This window comes from Suncus etruscus, chromosome 5 (genome assembly GCF_024139225.1).
Source record: "Suncus etruscus isolate mSunEtr1 chromosome 5, mSunEtr1.pri.cur, whole genome shotgun sequence".
NCBI lineage: Eukaryota > Metazoa > Chordata > Mammalia > Eulipotyphla > Soricidae > Suncus > Suncus etruscus.
The window spans coordinates 105715536-105736225 of NC_064852.1; the positions used below are offsets into that span (position 1 = coordinate 105715536).

Sequence of the window (20690 nt, forward strand, 5' to 3'; positions counted from 1 at the left end):
TCTCCTACTTTTCCTGAAATTGTCTGTGCTCGTCATCAATCTTTCTCTTCCCTGCAGGCTTTGATGAAGTCATGATGAAGGTATGACAAAATCTAATTCTGTAATAAACTTCTCTCCCTTCTCTTCCTTAGGCCTCCGATAATGCAAGGGACAGCGGGCAGGAGCAGCGGAAATGACATCTGCGCTAGGTGCAAAGTATTCGCGATTATTTGCTTACCGAATAATATTCACAATAAAAATTCGCAATAGTATGAAAAATAATCGCAAAAAATCGCATTAAACATTTGCATACCCCAAACGAAACTGCTCAGGAGATGCGAATGTTTAATGCAATTTTCTTACTAATGTGATTTTTATTGTGATTATTCCCGAATACTGCGATATTTGAAGGCCGGCTGCTGACTTATATAGTTCTTTCAAATATTTTGTCTGGCTCTATTCTTGAAAGAGCCATTTTCGGGGCAGGAGAGATAGCATGGAGGTAAGGTGTTTGCCTTGCATGCAGAAGGTCAATGGTTCTAATCCCGGCATCCCATATGGTCCCAAGCCTGCCAGGAGCGATTTTTGAGTGTAGAGCCAGGAGTATCCCCAGAGCGCTGCTGGGTGTGACCCAAAAAACAAAAAAGAAAAGAAAGAGCCATTTCATTTTCTCTTACCTATCTCTGTTCTAAACAATTTCTTGCTTGTATACAAGTACTTCAATTCTTTTTCTTTCCTTTTCTTTTTTTGAGAACCCTTCCCCCCAAGCACCACCAGATGTGGACCCCTCCAAGAATAATTTTTGGATATTTATAAACACAATTTGCTTATTTTTGTATTTATATACTCACACATTCCATTTATTTTGACTGTTTTGTTCCAAGTATTATTGTCAATGAAACTGTTGTTAGGAGAATTATAAATCAGTGATTTTCCTCCCTAATGTTTCCCACCAGTGAGAAAAGAAAGCAAGATTCGCAAACTACCTAAAGTACATTTCTGGCACCACATGGCAGTACTCAGGGTCTGCTACTGGTTCTGTACTCTGGCATCAGTTCTGGAAGAGATTGGGGGGTCATGTGTGGTGCTGCAGTTCAAATTGTGGTTAGCCTTGAGCAAGGTAACCGCCTTAACCTCTGGTTCCTTATCTCTCTGGTATCTATAAATATAATCTTAAACGAGTCTCATACATTATTTTTTTCAATTTTGTCTCAAGTGAACTGCTCTAATCATTTGCATCCTCAACATAAATTAGAACAAAGTTAAGTACTAGCAGAAAAATCCAAATGATCAACTTTGCTAGTGAGGACAATTATTTTAAAGAACCATAAAAATCCATCACATATTACCTCAAATATTACCAACTATATTGAATGCCAATACTGAAACTTTACCGGTACTTTTCTGTATATTTAATCTCTTCTCCCTATAGCATTTACATTTATTATACAGTATAAAGGATAACAACGTTATTTGCCTTCCACGAGTTCTGGTTCTTGTTTCTTGAACAACTTCTGGTTCAAGTTTCAATCTCCACCATTAGAAGGGATCCTCACCACAGAGCAAGGAGTAAGATCTGGTCCTGGTCACCATCAGGCCCATTGGCAAAATCAAACAATTATTGCTATCAAATACTTGCCTATTTCATTTGTTTATCACTGAGCCATACCTGGAGATACTCAGGTGTTACTCCTGCCCCTGCACTCAGGAATCACTCAGGCAGTGCTTCGAGATCATAGGAGGTATCAGCTTGGCACAGCAAGCACACTACCCACTATACTTTTGATTGTAATCTGAGTCACTATACTGAGTTCATAAAATGTATTTATTTTTCTGGGGGCCACACTCAGTGATGATCAGGAATTACTGCATGAATGGCTCTGCATTCAGGAATCACTCCTGGTAATGCTCAGGGGACCAGACCATATGGGATGCCTGGATCAAACCAGGGTCAGTGGCATGCAAGGCAAGAGCCCAATCCACTGTACTCTCTCTCTGGCCCCACTGGCCCAAAAATCTGAATGACATTTACATACTCATTTTTAACTATTACAGAATTGTGCCCCTTAACTACCTACTTAGAATAGAGTTCCTTGGGCCCGGAGAGATAGCACAGCGGTGTTTGCCTTGTAAGCAGCCGATCCAGGACCAAAGGTGGTTGGTTCGAATCCCGTTGTCCCATATGACACCCCTGTGCCTGTCAGGAGCTATTTCTGAGCAGAAGCCAGGAGTAACCCCTGAGCACCGGTGGGTGTGACCCAAAAACCAAAAAAAAAAAAAAGAATAGAGTTCCTTTTCTATTACAGGAAAATTAAACTTTCCAGAATTGTTTTTCTTGTTAACTGTAAACTTTGAAAATACTCACCAAGACATTCTGGATATAAAACATCCAAAAAACTGCTGGGCCAACGACTGTGCTAAGCACCTCCTAGTCAAAGGAGTCTCATCTATGATCATGGCACTGTGTAACAGATTTGTGCTGGCATTTAAAAGAAGAGACAGATAATTAAAGCCAAAAAATAAACCATCTTTCAGTCAAAATAAAATTGTGCTTTTACAATAAAAGAGATTTGTTATATACAAAAGAGGAATCAAAATATTCTAAGAGCTTTCACGTATTTTCAAAATTTAGCTGAAATTGGTACTCTCAATAACTTTTACTTAACGCAAGAAACATAAAGTTCCAATAAAAATATATACAAAGATGTTTTGGAAGTAAAAGTTATCATTGGTGAATCACAAACTGCTTTATGAAAGGCTTTCTTTCTAAATCTTTTCCTAGCATATTAGTTTTCTTGTGCCTATCACTTTGAAACAAATCAACCCATTTGATCACCACTTTGAATGGAGAATGCAAGGGTAGAACTGACCTCCAAAGGGTAGAACTTTGCCTCCAAAATGTGAACTGGTAATCCTCAGATATAGTTCCTATAAAGTAGGAACTATTCAACTAATTTTAAAAAATGAGAATGATAAAGTGGGTAGTTTTCAAACAACATTTCTGACAGTATCAGTGTATTTTTAATTAGAAATAAAAACACCAAAATAGCTCTCCCACTAGCTATCCAAAATATATTTTTCTTACTTAAGTAAAAAAAAAAAAACTAAAAATAGGCAAAATAAAGTGAATTCTAGATAAAAATAATGAATCTTTGATATTATACTAAAAATACTTTTATCTAGTGTTTAACATTTTATAAACACTAGAGTTTCTACAAAACCCAACATGATAAAGAAAAAAAATTAGTCACTGTTATTATGCTACCTAAAAAAAAAAAAAAAACGCTGTACTAAATAATTACAAAAAACATATTCACAATATTAAGTAATGGCTTTTGCATTATCACCCTAATATAGGCAGTTCCAAATATTTAAAACAGGGCTGGAGTGATAGCACAGCGGTAGTGCATTTGCCTTGCACATAGCCAACCCAGGATGGACCCGGGTCGAATCCCTAGCATCCCATATGGTACCCCGAGCCTGCCAGAAGTAATTTCTGGACATAGAATCAGGAGTAACTCCTAAGTGCCTCTGGGTGTGGCCCCACAAAAAATTTTAAAACAAAAATTTGGGTCACATCTGGCAGTACTCAGGTTTTAATTCCTGGTAAGGCCTATGAACCATGTAAGTACTGGGACTGAGTCAGGACTGGCAGTAAGCAAAGCAAGAACCTTCCCACTGAACCTTCTTTTAGCCCAACATTTCAAATTTGAAGAGATACCAACCTAAAAATACTCATGGATGCATAAGCAGCCACTTCAACATAAGCTTCATCAATGAATACAGTCTTAAAACAAGAATATGGATATCGACATGTAAGAATTTCTTCATAGAATTCAAACACCTCATGAAGATATGATGTAGTATGTTTAAGCAATGGAAGAAGTTGGGGTAAACAAAAATGAGTAACCTAGGGGGAAAAAAGAGAAAATCTGTAACTGTAAAGCTGTTGACTTTATTTTTTAAATTTCTAAATACCTCAATAAAAGTTCATATAACTTTTAAAAATACACATTCAAGGCATAAAAAGAAAATGATGATGTAATTTTAAAAAGTGATTACTCTTACTATGTTTACAAACATAATCGTACTTAAAAATAAAATGATAAGATGCCAGGAATTAGAAAAGGGGGATGGAGAAATGGGAGGTAGGGAGAGGATGAGTGAAAGAAACACAGTAAGAGAAAGAGTGGAAAAGGGAGTGGAAAGAGGGAAGGGAAAGGAATAAGGAAAATAGGTATTATAAATTTCTTACTAGATTACATTCTTGGACCTTGGAGAGAGACCCAAGATTATCACATACAATCTTGCCACATATTCTAATTCTATGCCAAGTTAACGTGAGTTAAATTTTTTTAAAATTGAGCCCATGGGCCGAAGCAATAGTACAGTGGGTAGGGCATCTGCCACACACGGCCAACCTGGGTTTGATCCCTGGCACAACATATGGTCAACCGAGCCTGCCAGAAGTGATTGAGTGCAGGATCAGAAGTAGTCCAGGAGTTCTGCTGAATGTGGCCCAACCCCAAATACCTCCCCCAAAGAAAAATTAGGAATCACACACAACAGTGTTGGGGGTCATGAAGCTCAGTCTCAGGACCTGGACCAAGCTATGAGTCTTCTTCTATCACTTGCCCTTTCCCCAACCCCAAGTTAGTCTTTTTAATTTAATGAAAGTTTGACTGGTCTGAAGAGAAAAAAAGAATATCCCAAAATCTAAACCTAAAAAAAAGTAATGTGGTACAATCCAGAAAAACTAAGCAAACTATCTAGAATACAACACACAAGCAGGAAAGAAAAGGCATTAGGGGAAAAACTAAAAGAGAAACTTAAGAGTCGACGTCTAAAAGACTGCAGAAGTAAGGTTAAAGATTTAGTTCAGATTATAGAAGATTGTGAAGGAAAATTACATGATTATATGTCCTTCTGAAAGAATTATGGAAGATCGGTGACTAGAATATGAAACTTATTAGCAGCAGTATTATAAATGAAAATAATAAAACACATATAAAAAGAAAGAGTAGGGGCCAGAGAGATAGCATGGAGGTAAGGCGTTTGCCTTGCGTGCAGAAGAAGGGTGGTTCGAATCCAGGCATCCCATATGGTTTCTGAGCGTAGAGCCAGGAGTAAACCCTGAGCGCTGCCGGGTGTGATCCAAAAACCAAAATTCAAAAAAAAAAAAAAAAAAGACTAGAGTAACAAAAGATATAACGTATTTCTTGGAATATAAGACGACCCCCTAGGGTTTGTGCTATATACACTGTATAAGATTACTTCTCTGTTAAACGCACACCAAATGGAAATTAAAAAACATAACATTTTATTTCAATATAGATAATTTTAATTCAAATGCTTATGTAATGCATGTACTTATAAACATAAGGCTATTTGTCATCAAACATGTAAATATAAGAGTGAAATTGGATTCTTCCAAGAGCAGCTGGCTGGAGTGTAGTGATTAAAAGGACAGCTAGAGGGAGACAGAGCACCTCATCTACGTCCCATAAAAGCTGAACAGAGACAGAACAGGAAAGCTGCATACCAGGCAACAGGATGGGATGCAGCACTTGGTAACTCAGCTCCTCTGTGTGCCCTGAAAGATGAATCAGGACAAGCAGAGAACTGAGTGATGACACCTGGCAGCTGGATGGGATGCAGCGGTAAGGGGCACGAATCAAGGGGCCAGATCATCCTGAAGCTGGAGTAAGTTTCAGATGGTGTATACTGGCGTATAAAATGACCCCCAACTTTTAAGAAGTTTTTCATGGGTTAAAAAGTCATCTTATATATTATATAGATTTACCAAGGCAAAAGTTGTATATTACCAAGGCAAAAGTTCCTAAATATTGGCATGAGTCTTGGCATACAAATAAAAAACAGTATTCTTATTTATCTAAAAATGATTTACTTTACATTAAGTTTTAAGATAATAGCACATATGGTAAAGTTATTTGACAGACAAAAAGACTTAAGTTGGGCTGGAGTGATAGCACAGCGATAGGGCATTTGCCTTGCATGCAGATGACCCAGGACTCCATCAGCTTTGATCCTCAACACCTCATAAGGTCCCCCAAGCCTGCCAGGAACAATTTCTGAATGAGAGCCAAGAGTAACCCCTGAGTGCCTGGCCTAGAAACAAAAAAGGAAGAAAGGGAGAGAGGGAGAGAGGGAAGGAGGGAGGGAGGGAGGGAGGGAGGGAGGGAGGAAGGAAGGAAGAAAGGAAGGAAGGAAGGAAGGAAGGAAGGAAGGAAGGAAGGAAGGAAGGAAGGAAGGAAGGAAGGAAGGAAGGAAGGGAGGGAGGGAGGGAGGGAGGGAGGGAGGGAGGGAGGGAGGGAGGGAAGGAGGGAGGGAGGAAGGAGGCAAGGAGGGAGGGAGGAAGGGAGGGAGGAAGGGAGGGAGGAAGGGAGGAAGGGAGGGAGGGAGGGAGGGAAGGAGGAAGGGAGGGAGGAAGGGAGGAAGGGAGGGAGGGAGGGAGGGAAGGAGGAAGGGAGGGAGGGAGGGAGGGAGGGAGGCAGGCAGGCAGGCAGGAAGGAAGGAAGGAAGGAAGGAAGGAAGGAAGGAAGGAAGGAAGGAAGGAAGGAAGGAAGGAAGGAAGGAAGGAAGGAAGGAAGGAAGGAAGGAAAGCTAAGTCATGGGTTTTAAACATTCAAGAAAACTACTCTTAATTTCATTTACCTTTCATCCAGCTAGTAGCTCAAAAGGAAAAAGACCCTTCCAAAATACATAATGTGTAAAACGTGATGTTGATTTTAAAGCTGATCGTTCACCAAAAACAATAAAATTCACTGCCAGTCTTAGTAGCAAATACATTTTAGAAGTCACTGTTCAGACAACCAAAAGAAAATCATTCACAAAATATCTTGAATATTTGCTGAGAGCATCTTATAAATCTCACAAATTTCCAGAAAGCAAACAATAAACTGTTTGCCTAGGAGCAGAGTTCAGAGCTTGCCATCTAAATCCGGTTGCCTTCAGTTTTTATTCATATAACTAAAAGAAGTGCTATTGAGATGGTCACAATATAAGCCTTATGTTTAAAAAAAAGTTAAAATCATAAAGAGATTCACCCATACGTTTAAATATATGTACAAGCCATAAAAATTAATCATCAATGAATCACTTTCACCTAAAAGTCTCACACTTGAAGAAAAGCACTTCACAGCCTAAAAGTATTATCCATGACACAAGGTGTCTGCTAGCCACTTTCTTTTACTCTGAAAAGACTGAAGTGAAAACAAATCTTACTTTTGACATCTAAAATCACACTACGTCAAGTTCCAAAGCTGGGAACCAAGATTTGTAAAGAAGATAATAAAAATAATGAATAAAAAGACAGTGAAATCAATCTATATTCTAACCAAAGCATATATTTAAGCTCACTTTAAATGACAAACTCCCAGGTGAAAAAATTTGCAATTTTATCATGAAACATTTTGAAAGGAATTCATTTCAGAATTCACTCATTAACTATATCAGACAGCCTTTTCTTTCTAGTACGCGTCTTAAGTAGGAAAAAGTCCATATGCTTCAATGTCCTTCTCCTTATCAGGAATGACAGGAGTCTAGAAACAAACAGGGAGATGTGACTTACTTCATGCATGTATGGATCTACAAGTATTTCAAAAGGTCCAATGGCCAAGGAGATATTAGAAGCTGCAGTTGGAATGGTCAACATGTAATGGAAGGTCTTCTTTCTCATATCATGGGTATACACTGTCTCCACCAAGTCTCCATTGGAAATGGCCACCATTGCAGCATCTACTGTAAATTCTAATTTCCAAGTGCACAATTCAGAATACGAGTCAACACATGGGAACCAAAATCTAGGAAAGAAATTTGACAGTTTTAAAATGTTGGAACTGAAAGCATAATTTATATTTGTTTCCCTCATGTTACATACATAGAAACCTCTCTAAAAATACAACTTAGCAATATAAAAATATAAAATATATAACATGTAGTTACCTCCAATTCAAATCTAAAAAAAAGTAAGCAATGCATAACAGCCAATTTTCTTTTTCTTTCTTTCTTTTTTTTTTTTTTTTTTGTTTTTGTTTTTGGGCCACACCCGGCGGTGCTCAGGGGTTACTCCTGGCTGCCTGCTCAGAAATAGCTCCTGGCAGGCAAGGGGGACCATATGGGACACCGGGATTCAAACCAACCACCTTTGGTCCTGGATCAGCTGCTTGCAAGGCAAACGCCACCGTGCTATCTCTCCGGGACCTAGCATCCAATTTTCAATCAAATATAATTTTCAGTTGAGTATTCACAGTACTCAGTTCTATGTATCATTTGTTTCAGACAATAAAAATTTTGTAGCAATTTTTGTTTGTTTTGTGACTATACCCAGCAGTGCTCAAGAATTACCTTGGCATTGCACTCAGGATTTGCTCCTGGCATCCTCAGGGGACCATATAAAAAGAAGGGAACTGAACTTAGGTCAGTTACATGCAAGGCAAGTGCCCTTCTTATTTGTAACAACTTTTAAAAATATTCAGATTCTATTCCTTAAGGTAAGAAAACTGGTTTCCTGAACTAATTAATGCATTGTAAATTCAGATATAAAACCTCCAGCAACTAAGGGCAAGTTTTATATGTCGGGGTCTATAGTTACTACTAAAAGAGAAGACATGGGGCTGGAGCGGTGGCGCAGCGATAGGGTGTTTGCCTTGCATGCGGCTGACCCAGGACGGACCACAGTTTGATCCCCCCGCATGTGGCTGACCCAGGTGGCGCGAGAGGTAAGGTGTCTGCCTTGCCAGTGCTAGCCTAGGATGGGCCACGGTTCGATCCCCCGGCGTTCCATATGGTCCCCCAAACCAGGAGCAATTTCTGAGCGCATAGCCAGGAGTAATCCCTGAGTGTGACCCAAAAACAAAACAAAAAATAAAATAGAAGAGAGACATAAGATAGCAACTCTAGCTTGTAGCATTTAATCATCAGGGTTACCTACACAACAACAACAAACACTCCCATAGCATGTAATAAACTACAATCATGAAAAGGAACTATAATTATACATGCTAACAACATAGTTAAATTAATATGCATAGCATGATGAAAATCATCCCACTTATGTAACATATATGTGCTACTTTAGAACAGCATAATGGTTAATCTTGAGGAGAATAGCAAGTGAGAAAGCAGCAGTCGAACAGGGGACTCAGATGTGATGTTCTTGTTTGTTTTTTGTTTTTGTTTTTGGGTCACACCTGGCAGCTCTCAGGGGTTATTCCTGGCTCTATGCTCAAATTGCTCCTGGCAGGCTTGGGGGACCATTTGGGATGCCGGGATTCAAACCACCATCCTTCTGCGTGCAAGGCAAATGCCCTACCTCCATGCAATCTCTCCTGCCCCAGATGCTTTTTGATAAAAATACAGAATGGTAATTCATTCATTTATGACAAAGTACTATGAGCTTCCTATTTGAGAATTTTGCAATGTATGTTATTTCATCTCAATCTTGCAGACTTTAAAAAAAGAAGAGGGGCTATAGAGTTCTGATGGTAAAGCACTCGTCTTACAGGGACAGGATATGGTTCAAATTCACATCATCCATCACCCATGATCATTCATAATCACCACCCAAATTCACTCCTGAACAGAGCCAGGAAGAGGCCCTGAGTATCACTGAGGGTAACTCAACTTATCTCTACCAAAATTAAATAAATAAAAAGAGAGAAAGAACTATATATACATTTTTAAAACTAAGGCTCACTGCACTACTGAGGCACATCTACAGCCAAAAAAGAAGTATTCTCACAACAATAATGACAGAAAAGATAGGAAATAGGAAGAATGGTTAATGGAACACAAATTAGAAAAAAAGGGTCAGAGAGACAGTATAGGAGTTAAGATACTTGTCTTGCAGGGACTGAACTCAGTTCAATATCTGGTATCACTTTGCTACCATGAGCATTACCAAGAGTGATCTTTGCACACAAAGCTAGGAGTTATACCCAGCACTTCAGGGTATTCTCCCACCCCAACCCTCCCTGCCAACAGAAATGTTAACTTGTTTGAAGACCCAAGCTCATAAATCATCATTTTATACTAAAGTGTACATTGCAAATACACCCCCCCACATACACATACCACCACCACCCCACACACACACACCAGCAGCTGGAAATTATAAGTATGGAAAAAAATTCAAAATCTACCTTGTAGAATTTTGATATCCACAGGAGAAAACATGAGCACCTCTCTCCGCCATACTTCCCTCTACACTGGGTACCACAAAATGCAGACCTCCTTTGGGCTGATCCAAAGAAAAATTGATGTGTATCTTTAGAACCTTTAATTCTGGGGGGGGGGGGGGGATGACATAATTTAGTAACAGTGGCTTATATAAGAAAAACAAAAGACATGCTGATTAGAAAGTGAAGCCTGCTTTAACGCAGAAACCATATTACTTATTCCAGTTTAGGCTTTCACCATCTCTACACCTATATAACTAAAGAGCCTGCAACTGATGCCATTATCTCCACTCAATTCTAGTCTGCTATGTTCTTTCAAAATACTCTTCTGGGTATGCTACACTGACTGCCTAAAACTAAACACGCCTTCCAAACTAAATCAAGTTTGTTCTTTTATGACATTCCACACAGATAGTTAACTCTGAGAGCACAAGGAAGGAAGGAAGTAGATCGAATATTTGAGAATTCATGTTATTACCTATGTTAAGTTTTTTGTTTTTTGTTTTTTTGGTTTATGGGTCACACCCGGTGGTGCTCAGGGGTTATTTCTGGCTATCCGCTCAGAAATAGCTCCTGGCAGGCACGGGGGACCATATGGGATGCTGGGATTCGAACCAACCACCTTAAGTCCTGGATAGGCTGCCTGAAAGGCAAATGCTGCTGTGCTATCTCTCCGGCCCCACCTATATTAAATTTTATTAAGCTTTTCTATAACAAACATTGCTTTCATAATTAGCTTAAAATTCTAATACTAAAGCTATTATATCATCAGCACCTGGACATGCAATGATCTTCAATGCCTGTCCAAAAACTGCCTATGTCTGTCCCCAAAATTGTCCCCCTTTCACACAAAACTCATTATTTAAAAAAAAATAAAGTCTTTTCTTGTGGATCAATTTTTAAAGGTTAGGTTATATGTGTATATGATATATAAGTACATATATAAAATAAAGGTACATATAATAATTAAAAGGGTAATTAAGTTTACACAAAAGAAAAACAAAATTATAGTACTCTCAAAGAGAAAGTAGGGGCCGGAGTGTTAGCGCTAGCGTGTCTGCCTTGGAAGCACTAACCTAGGATGTACTGCAGTTCGATCCCCTGGTGTCCCAAATGGTCCCACATACGGTCTTGGCCCAAGCGAGGAGCGATTTCTGAGTGCATTGCCAGGAGTAACCCGAGTGTCACTGGGTGTGGCCCAAAAATACCACCCAAAAAAACCCAAAAAGTAAAAAGTATGTTCAATACTAAGTTCTAATTTTAATCTTGAGCAGGTCACTTTTTTTGAGATTAAATAAGAAAGGAATTTAACCATATGATTTTTACTATTTTTTATGCTATATACAATGCTATAACTGTAAACTAATTTGATATTGTATGGGCTTACAATCTCAAATTTATACAAATCCATTATTTTAAATAACTTTCACATTAAAAACAACAGTAAAGTGAGTTGCTTCTTATCAGTCCTTGGTGAAATTTTGCTATTGTTTTGGGGCCACATTTGACTATTCTTGGGGTTTTCTCCTGACAATGCACTCAGGAAATTACTCCTGGAAGTGCTCAAGGGTCCAGATGGGATATGAGGGACCAAAGCCAAGTTGGGCCATGAAAAGTGCCCTATCCACTGTACTATCTCTCAAATTTTACAAATATTTTAATATAACCAGTGATCCTCCATCATTGTCCCTACATCATGTCTAGTCCCTGGCAAAACTTTCTGTTTCAATACAATGCTGTATTATTTCAAATGCTTAATAAACTGACATAATCAATGTTTATGTAAAAACTTCTAGTCACCAAATCTAACAAGATTTTATTGACTAGTCAATATATCCTTGATGTTTTACCATCAACATGTTTCCATAATTCTGATGGAACCTTAATACAAAGTTCTCCATTTCCTGCATCAGGATCCACAGCACTAACCGCAGCTGCATAAGCATTGGAAAAATAATTGAGATTTCTCCTGGGGGGAGGAAAAGAAATTCAACCTTAGCAACAAAACAACTATTTCACCAAGTATTTACATTTCTGACACCATTTTCTGTAATCATATCTTATTACCAAACTCAACTATTTAATCAACTGTTGCTCTACTCACCATGACAAAAACTATACATGGCATAGTTCACTCATCACATAAGCAGTATAATTATTAATTACTATGATCACTCCATTTTTCACTAATTTGGGGTGGTCAAAGCCAATGTTTTTCTAATAAGTATAAAGAGCACATATAAAATATGGCAAAAGTTTGAATGGATTAACAAGCTTTAAAATCTAACAGAATCCAAAAAAATATTTTTAAACATTATTTTACTTTAGGTAACATGATCATAATAGTGTTAATGTTCAAATTCAAAATTACGGTGCCTTCCCTACTGCCAAATGTCTAGGACTCTCCACCATTGTCCCCATGTCACTTCTAGTCCCTGGTAAGACTTTAAGATGTCTCAAACATGTCAGAATTATAGCCAAAGAAGAGAAACAAAAACGAGAAAGACAAGGCTTTTAATAGCCAATACAAGAAATGTAATAAGTTATCTAACATTCAGTTGGACAAAATATTTAGAAATGCCTTTTAGCCTTTTATCTAAATGTTTCCCTGCTTCCCATTGTCCCTTACTGTTGCTCATGAAGCTCAACCAAAGTAAGCACACTATTTGCATTAAGAAAAGTAGAGCCAAACACCTTAACTTTAAAACAAATACAAACACGTGATGGAGTATGTTTTTTTTTTCCTCATGCTAATCATTCTTATAGATGTCTAATTTTTATCAGTAAATTTTAAAATTAATTCCATAATTAGTATACTAATTTTTTTTTCATTTTATTGACAATTGTATAGGTCCATTAAAGAGAAATTTTGAACAGAATCACCCTCAGCTATGTTTGGCCCAGCAGCGCAGGCCCGATGGTCCAATGCCAGATCAAACTTATGAAAGCCACACATGTGGCACTAAAACTTCCCTTTTGGGGCTGGGGTGATAGCACAGCGGTAGGGCATTCGCCTTGCAAGCAGATGAACCAGGAAGGACACAGGTTCAATCCCCAGCATCCCATATAGTCCCCTGAGCCTTCCAGGAATGATTTCTGAGCACCACCGGGTGAGGCACCCTAAAAATCAAACCAAACCAAAACTTCCCTCTTACCTGGGAAGTTATTTTAGAAATGAGAAAGGTTGTAGAAGTGTCCAAGTGTCCAGCTATAAAATCCCATGTTAGCCAAGTTTTATAAAAACAAGTGTCCATAATGCAGCTAGTAAAAAATCACACTGGGGCAACTGTTTTAGTAAAATACTAATGACCACAGGAAAGATGATGATAAAATATAAGTGATGATATCTATTAAATCATAATTCAAAATAAGAAAAATTTTCATATGACAGAATGTTGCAAACAAGAACTAATCTTGTAACTTATAGTATACTGTGTAAATGAAGCATTACCAAACCATAAAAGTAAGTGAAACCTAATCATAATATATGTAGAAATGTGATTAACAATTTGTTTTGTTTTTTTGGGGGGGGGGCATACCCAGTGATGCTCAGAGGTTACTCTTGGCTATGCTCCTGGCTTGAGGGTACCATATGGGACTCTGGGGGATCAAATGGTGGTCTGTCCTAGGTCAACATGTGCAAGGCAAACATGCTCTACTGCTTGCGCCAACGGGCCAGCCCAACAGATTATTTTTAAAAGAGCAGAAAATTACCTACACTACAAGATGTTAATGCATCTAAAGTAGGGCCCGGAGAGATAGCACAGCGGCGTTTGCCTTGCGAGCAGCCAATCCAGGACCAAAGGTGGTTGGTTCGAATCCTGGTGTCCCATATGGTCCCCTGTGCCTGCCAGGAGCTATTTCTGAGCAGACAGCCAGGAGTAACCCCTGAGCATCGCCGGGTATGGCCCAAAAACCAAAAAATAAATAAATAAATAAATAAATAAATAAATAAATAAATAAATAAATAAAATAAAGTAATCTCACAATATTTTAGAAGAAATGCAGTATTTTAGAAAAAATAATCTCATGTTATTCTAAAAATAGTTAAAAACTTTTTCTTTTTCTTTTTTTATTTTTATTTTTTTTTTCTTTACTCTTCTTTTTTTTCAAACCCTTGTGTCGAGGGCTGACTTTCAATAGATTGCAGCGTGGGAGCTGCTCTGCTACATACAAAACCCTGACCCAGAAGCAGGTCGTCTAAGAATGGATTAGCGCTAGGTGCCCCACAAACGAAAATAGTTGAAAACTTTTATATGGCCCCCTGAACTTGCCAGGCGCAATTCTGAGCGCAAAGCCAGGAATAACCCGAGGGCCACCAAGTGTGCCCCAAAAACAAAGAAAAAATTTTCATATATATTATAAATATATATATATTGGTTTTGGGGTCAGACCCGGCAGCTCTCAGAAGCTACTCCTGGCTCTACGCTCAGAAACAGAAATCACTCCTGGCAGGCACAGAGGACCATATTGAGATGCCGGGATTCGAACCACTGTCCTCATGCATGCAAGGCAAATGCCCTTCCTCCATGCTATTTCTCCAGCCCCGATTATAAAATATTTTTAAAGTTGTCTCTCTTGGACCAGAAAGATAGCTAGAGAGAATAGATGACTTGCATCCAGGAGCAACGTTCAGTACCCGTAAACTTTTGGTCCTCTGAGCACTGAGCAAATAATAGCTTCCAAGTACCACTAGAGTGGCCCAAAAAGAAAAGGGGGAAAAAAACTGCCTCTTGTCTGCACAGTGCAGTGGCTAGTTAACTCACTGAAGGTGATATTTAATACTCTGAAGTAACAATTTTTTTAAATAAAAAACCCTAAAAGTTTGGCCAAGTAGCATTCTATTGTGCACATGAACCATGGTTTCTTTGATTTTCAGTCATCTATCCTTGGGCACTCAGGTTGTTTCCATGCAAATTGCTGTGACGTGGATGAATTTAAAGTATCATGCTGAGTGAAAAAAGTCAGAAAGAAAGGGAAACAGAATGAGCTCTCTGAGATCTGGGATATAAAGAATATATAAATGATATATAGGCTCACATCACTGCCTGAGTACGTGAGAAAACGGTGCCTGCATCTCCCCTCTTCAGATGTGGCTTTTCCTACTTTCATGTTGGGCTGTGTACCAGGGTTCCAGTACTCTCCTTCTTGAATGTGCAGTACTCTACTCTCTCTCTCATATTCTCCTTCCTCTTGGTACATGCAAATAAAATCTGGTTTTAACTTAACAAACAAAACTAACACAAAGGGAATAACACCAAAAGGCGACAGAACTGGTGTTTATCAGGAATCTTAGCACAAGAGGGGGAGAGAGGGTCTTGAGACAATGGCAGAGGGAAGCAGACACTGGTGGAGGGTATGGTGCTGGAATGTTTGACACAGGCAACCCTTCCATTAACATATTGCAAATCATAGTGTCTAAACTAAACTTAAAAAAGAAAAATCCCATAAAAGTAAATGGGGCCATACGGCATTTGCCTTGCACAGCCAATACAGGATAGACCCTGGTTTGAATCTTGGCATCCCTTATGGTCCCCCATGCCTGCCAGGAGGGCAGAGAGCAAAGCCGGGAGTAACCCCTGAGCACCACCGATTGAGACCCAAAAACTGAAAGAAAAAAAAAAAAAAACTAAAACAAAAAAAGTAAAGTATGGCTAAAAAATTTATCTACCAAAGTTCTTAAAGAATACTTCTAAATTGTGCTTTGAAAAAAAATAAAACTTGGGGCCGGAGGGTGATGCAGTGGTAGGGCATTTGCCTTGCACAAGGCTGACCCAAGATGGACCTTGATTCAATCTCCCCCAGCATCCCATAAGGTCCCAAGAGTGATTTCTGAGTGCATAGCCAGGAGTAACCCAAGTGTCACCAGGTGGCCCAAAAAACAAACAAATAAATAAACTTGGGACTGCAGAGATAGCTAGCATTTGCTTTGTCCGCAGCTGATTCAGGACAGATGGTAGTTAGAATCCTGGCATCCCATATGGTCCACCGAGCCTGCCAGGAGCAATTTCTGAGCAAACCCTGAGCGCCACCAGGCATGACCCAAAAACCAAAAAATAAATAAAAATAAGAAATAAATTTTTTCAAAAATAAAGCTTTGTGTTTTGACAGTTAGCAAATTTTACTAAATTTTATATTGTTAAATAGTAATGCAACAGAAATTATAATCAGGAAAAAATATTTGGGATCCAGAGCCTAATACTAATCTAATGTTCCCTGAGAACATTTAGCTAATCATAAAATATTAAATTATTATAAATATCAAGCTTTAAAGTTATGTGACTTACTGTTTTGATTCATTGTGACAAACTTCCAAGGTTGGATCATTGTAAATAAAAGCAGCTTCTAAATCGTTGATCCTAACTCGGTATATTCTACACTGCTTGCTGTTCAACTTGATTCTGTTCAAGTTTGCAACTGTAGGAAATATAGTCAATTCCACAAAGCCCTAAAAAGAATTAAAATGACATTATTATTAAGGCAGATATTAGATTCTTCAATTTCTATTTAAACTCTACTCCAGAGATAGAATCTCAAATAGCTAAATACAGATGCGTTTTTCAATTAACTTCATTTCAAATGCAGTTGTTCTAAAGACTAAGTGATATGAATTATGTGTGCTTAAACATCTCAGTGGACCACACTCACTATCAGTGAAAACTAGGCAATCTGCAATAATTTTTTTAAAGAAACCTCACTATTCTCAAATAGAATTAGTTTCTAGATAAACTAAAACCTCAACAGGGATGAAAAACAATGATAAAACAGAACCAGGATCAGGCTTTCAATTGAAAGAATGTGGCTCCCAACAAGAAATAAAAACTGAAAAAAAAAAAAAGAAAACCATCAAGCAAATCAATAAAGCTAATAAATATGTCTAGTCATCTGTTCCTGGTAGGTAAATCAAGAGAATGGGAAACAGAAAGCACTTACAGGACATATACAGGCCAAAAAAAAAACTATTTTGGTTTCCATTGAGCCTGTGTAATTTCCTTCCAAGTGGCTTCACAAGTCTTAATATTGTTCTGCCATTCTGGCAATGGAAACAATCTGGGGCATAGATTTAAAACAGGGGTCTCAAACTCAATTTACCTGCAGGCCCCACGAGGCAAATTCGGGGTGATCCTTGAGTGCAAAGTCAGTAGTAAGCCTTGAACATTGGGGGTGTGTGACCCAAACAACTAAAACAAAACAAAACAAAAAAGATTCCTCTAGGGCAGGGCCACAAAATATTGTACGAAGGGCCATTTGCGGCTCTTGGGCCTCGAGTTTGAGACCCGATTTAAAATATAAGAGACCACTCTCTATACTGGCTGTCCACTCTCGTGTTAATCAAATGAAAAAATAAAACAAAACAAAACAAAACAATGAAACATGGACTGTAGAATGATTTCAATATCCTGGGTTGAAAACTAACTGATAGTTGGGGCCGGTGAGTGTTGCTAGAGGTAAGGTGCCTGCCTTGCAAACACTAGCCGAGGAAGGACCGCGGTTCGATCCCCTGAGTCCCATATGGTCCCCCCAAGCCAGGGGCAATTTCTGAGCGCTTAGCCAGGAGTAACCCCTGATAATCAAACGGGTGTGGCCCAAAAAAAACAAAAAAAAAAGAAAACTGATAGAGTCCATCTAAAATAAACATAGGAAGGCAGAGAAACTAATACTTAATACAGAAGGCTTTTAAGTAACATGCAAACATTTTTTAGGTAAGGTTCCATGTAACTTGCTCAAAAGCCTAGATTCTGCAGTAGCCTTTCCCCCAATTGCCAAAAAAAGAGTCAGACATCCTAAATCAGACTGCACAGATTTTTGTGTAAGTAGGTAAGAACAATAAGACAGATTAAATAAGAAAATCTCTTTAAAGGAGTTCACGGAATTTTCTTAGGAAGACCAAAATTTACTAAGTTAGAATTATCAGCAATAGGACGACTTATCTGTAACTGAATTTGAATGAGCTCAGAAAGCAAGAATCAATACAGTATCAAAAGTGAATGGAGGGAGGGTCCAGCTCTGTAGTAAGCAAATTCAGTGCTTGCCATAAATACAGGTGACCAAGGGTTGTTCCCCAATATCCCATATGGTCCCCACCAGGTGTGATTCCTGAGTGAGCCCTGAGCACTGCCTGATCCCAAAACAAACATGCTTTTATGTGGGAGGCACTATGTATCTCTAAAAGCCCTCCAGCACCTTCAGACACTATTCCAAAATACAAACAAGCAAAACACAGGTGAATTAGAAAAAAACTATGGCAAGTACTGCTAAGTTAGTTACATTGGTGGGACATGGGAATAGGGCCTAATTTACTGAGCTAAGGGTAATATTAACAGAAAATAAAAGTGTATTTCAAGAGGATAGGGAGAGCCCAGTCATCACACAACATTGAGTCTCTGACATCACCTAGTCTTAACATATGCCTGCCTGCAATATTCAAACTAACCACTAAAAATTTACTGATTTATACTGAGGAGTAAGGAAAAATACTGTCATTGTTAAATGCTCGTCTTGTGGAAGTAGGCTGTCTGCATTCATTGTTGGAAAGGGTTGGCGTACTCCCAATGGTATTCAAAGGATCTAGCTGGAGCTAGATCAGAACACACATGCAGAGCAAGCACTCCAGCCCTTTGAGTCCTCAATCCATGCAGCCTACATTCAAATTCCAGCTCCACCACTTACTGTTGTTTTTTTGGCCTTTTTTTTTTTTTTTTTTTTGGCGGAGGGGCAACCAGGCGGCACTCAGGGGTTACTCCTGGCTCTATGCTCAGAAATCGCTCCTTGCAGGCTTGGGGAACCATATGGGATGATAGGGTTCAAACCTAAGTCCGTTCTGCATTGGCAGAGGCAAGGTAAACACCCTGTTGCTGTGCTATCATTCCAGCATCTTCCAGCACTACCATTTATTAAGTATATCTATATATCTATATATACATACATATTTATGTATATATATATATTTGTGCTTCTCTAGATCTATGTGCCTTAATTAAAAAGAACACTTCCTACTTTTCTGTATCTATATGATAGTTAAGCAATTCATAGAAAATTCTGAAATTCATAACAGACATGATTATTTTCCACTTTTCTCTCATGTTTAGAGCAAACAGGTATATCATCCTCTACTGTGCCTTATTAAAATCTCTCTAACCATATAATGAAGCTCTTTTTCTCCCTCTCACTTTAAGTAACATGAAAGCAAACATGTTCTGACCCACCCTATATCACTGATTCAAAGTGCCCCCATTCAGCCCTTCAGGGTTACTCCCAGGGTCAGTGCCAGGGAATATTCCCGGTTGTGCTTGGAGGAACTCTGCAATACAGGACTCCAACCAGGGCCTTCCACATACATGAATGTGCACCAAGCCTCTGAGCTATCTCCTTGGCTAATTCCTACAATCTTCACCTCCATTCCTTGAATGTCCACAATGACCATGCTGTTCACTTTTCTCCTAGTGTACCTATTCAACCACACAACATTCTGTTACAGATCTCATAATTTCTCATGACACACCTTCACTTTTGTGTGTGTGTGTGTGTGTGTGTGTGTGTGTGTGTGTGTGTGTGTGTGTATTTGTGCGGGGGTGGGGAGGACATATCCAGCAGCATTCAGGGGTTGCTTCTGGCAATGCATTCAGAAATCATTCCTAGCAGGCTCAGGGGACTGTATGGAATGCGGAAGATAGAACACAGTGGCTGTGTGCAAGGCAAATGTCCTCCCCACAGTGCTACTGCTCTGGACCTTCCTCAAACTTTTAAGACTACCTTTTTTTTTTTTTTTGGTTTTAGTTTTCGGACCACACTTAACACCACTCAGGGACTACTCCTACCTCTGAACTAAAGAATCACTCTTAGGGCCCGGAGAGATAGCACAGCGGTGTTTGCCTTGCAAGCAGCCGATCCAGGACCAAAGGTGCTTGGTTCGAATCCCGGTGTCCCATATGGTCCCCTGAGCCTGCCAGGAGCTATTTCTGAGCAGACAGCCAGGAGTAACCCCTGAGCACTGCCGGGTGTGACCCAAAAAACAAAAAAAAAAAAAGAATCACTCTTAGTGGGCTTGGGGGGCCATATGGGATGCCAGGTATCAAAACTGGGTCAGCCAACATGCAAAGAAAAAGCCATTAACAGAATGTTTCCATGTTTAGGACCTCAGTGTGTTCACATGTCCTACTAACGAAGGGAAGAATGTATTCAGCAGGACATATGATTTAACTCATTGTGCTATTGCTCCAGCCCCGTAAAGCAACTCTTTTTTTTTCACCCAAGATCCTCAATTCAAACTTCTCTTCTGCTCTATTTACATTGCTTTTCCATATTTTGAACATATGTAATCACAACATTCCAGAAACCTAAGAAACGTGGCAATGAACTCCTGCACACAAAAGTTACTGGTTTTATCTTATGCTATCAACCAGATAGCAGTGTATCAACCAATACATAATCATTTGTTGAAGTCAATTAAAGCACCCATATGAGACTTTCAACAGAATGTTTGGCTCCAGCACCGAGGGTCATCTCCCCATA

General features: G+C 39.0%; 1 protein-coding gene across 1 annotated transcript in view; it reads right to left on the reverse strand.

Annotated features, from left to right (window-relative positions):
- TAF2 (TATA-box binding protein associated factor 2) overlaps positions 1–20690 on the reverse strand; it is a 90807-nt gene that overhangs the window by 63048 nt on the left and 7069 nt on the right. The window contains exons 3-8 of the mRNA XM_049773385.1: positions 16466–16626; positions 12029–12147; positions 10143–10284; positions 7571–7802; positions 3705–3889; positions 2345–2458 (exon numbers count right to left, since the gene is read on the reverse strand). Coding sequence (XP_049629342.1) covers positions 2345–2458; positions 3705–3889; positions 7571–7802; positions 10143–10284; positions 12029–12147; positions 16466–16626 — 953 coding nt within the window. The remainder of the gene's footprint in view (positions 1–2344; positions 2459–3704; positions 3890–7570; positions 7803–10142; positions 10285–12028; positions 12148–16465; positions 16627–20690) is intronic.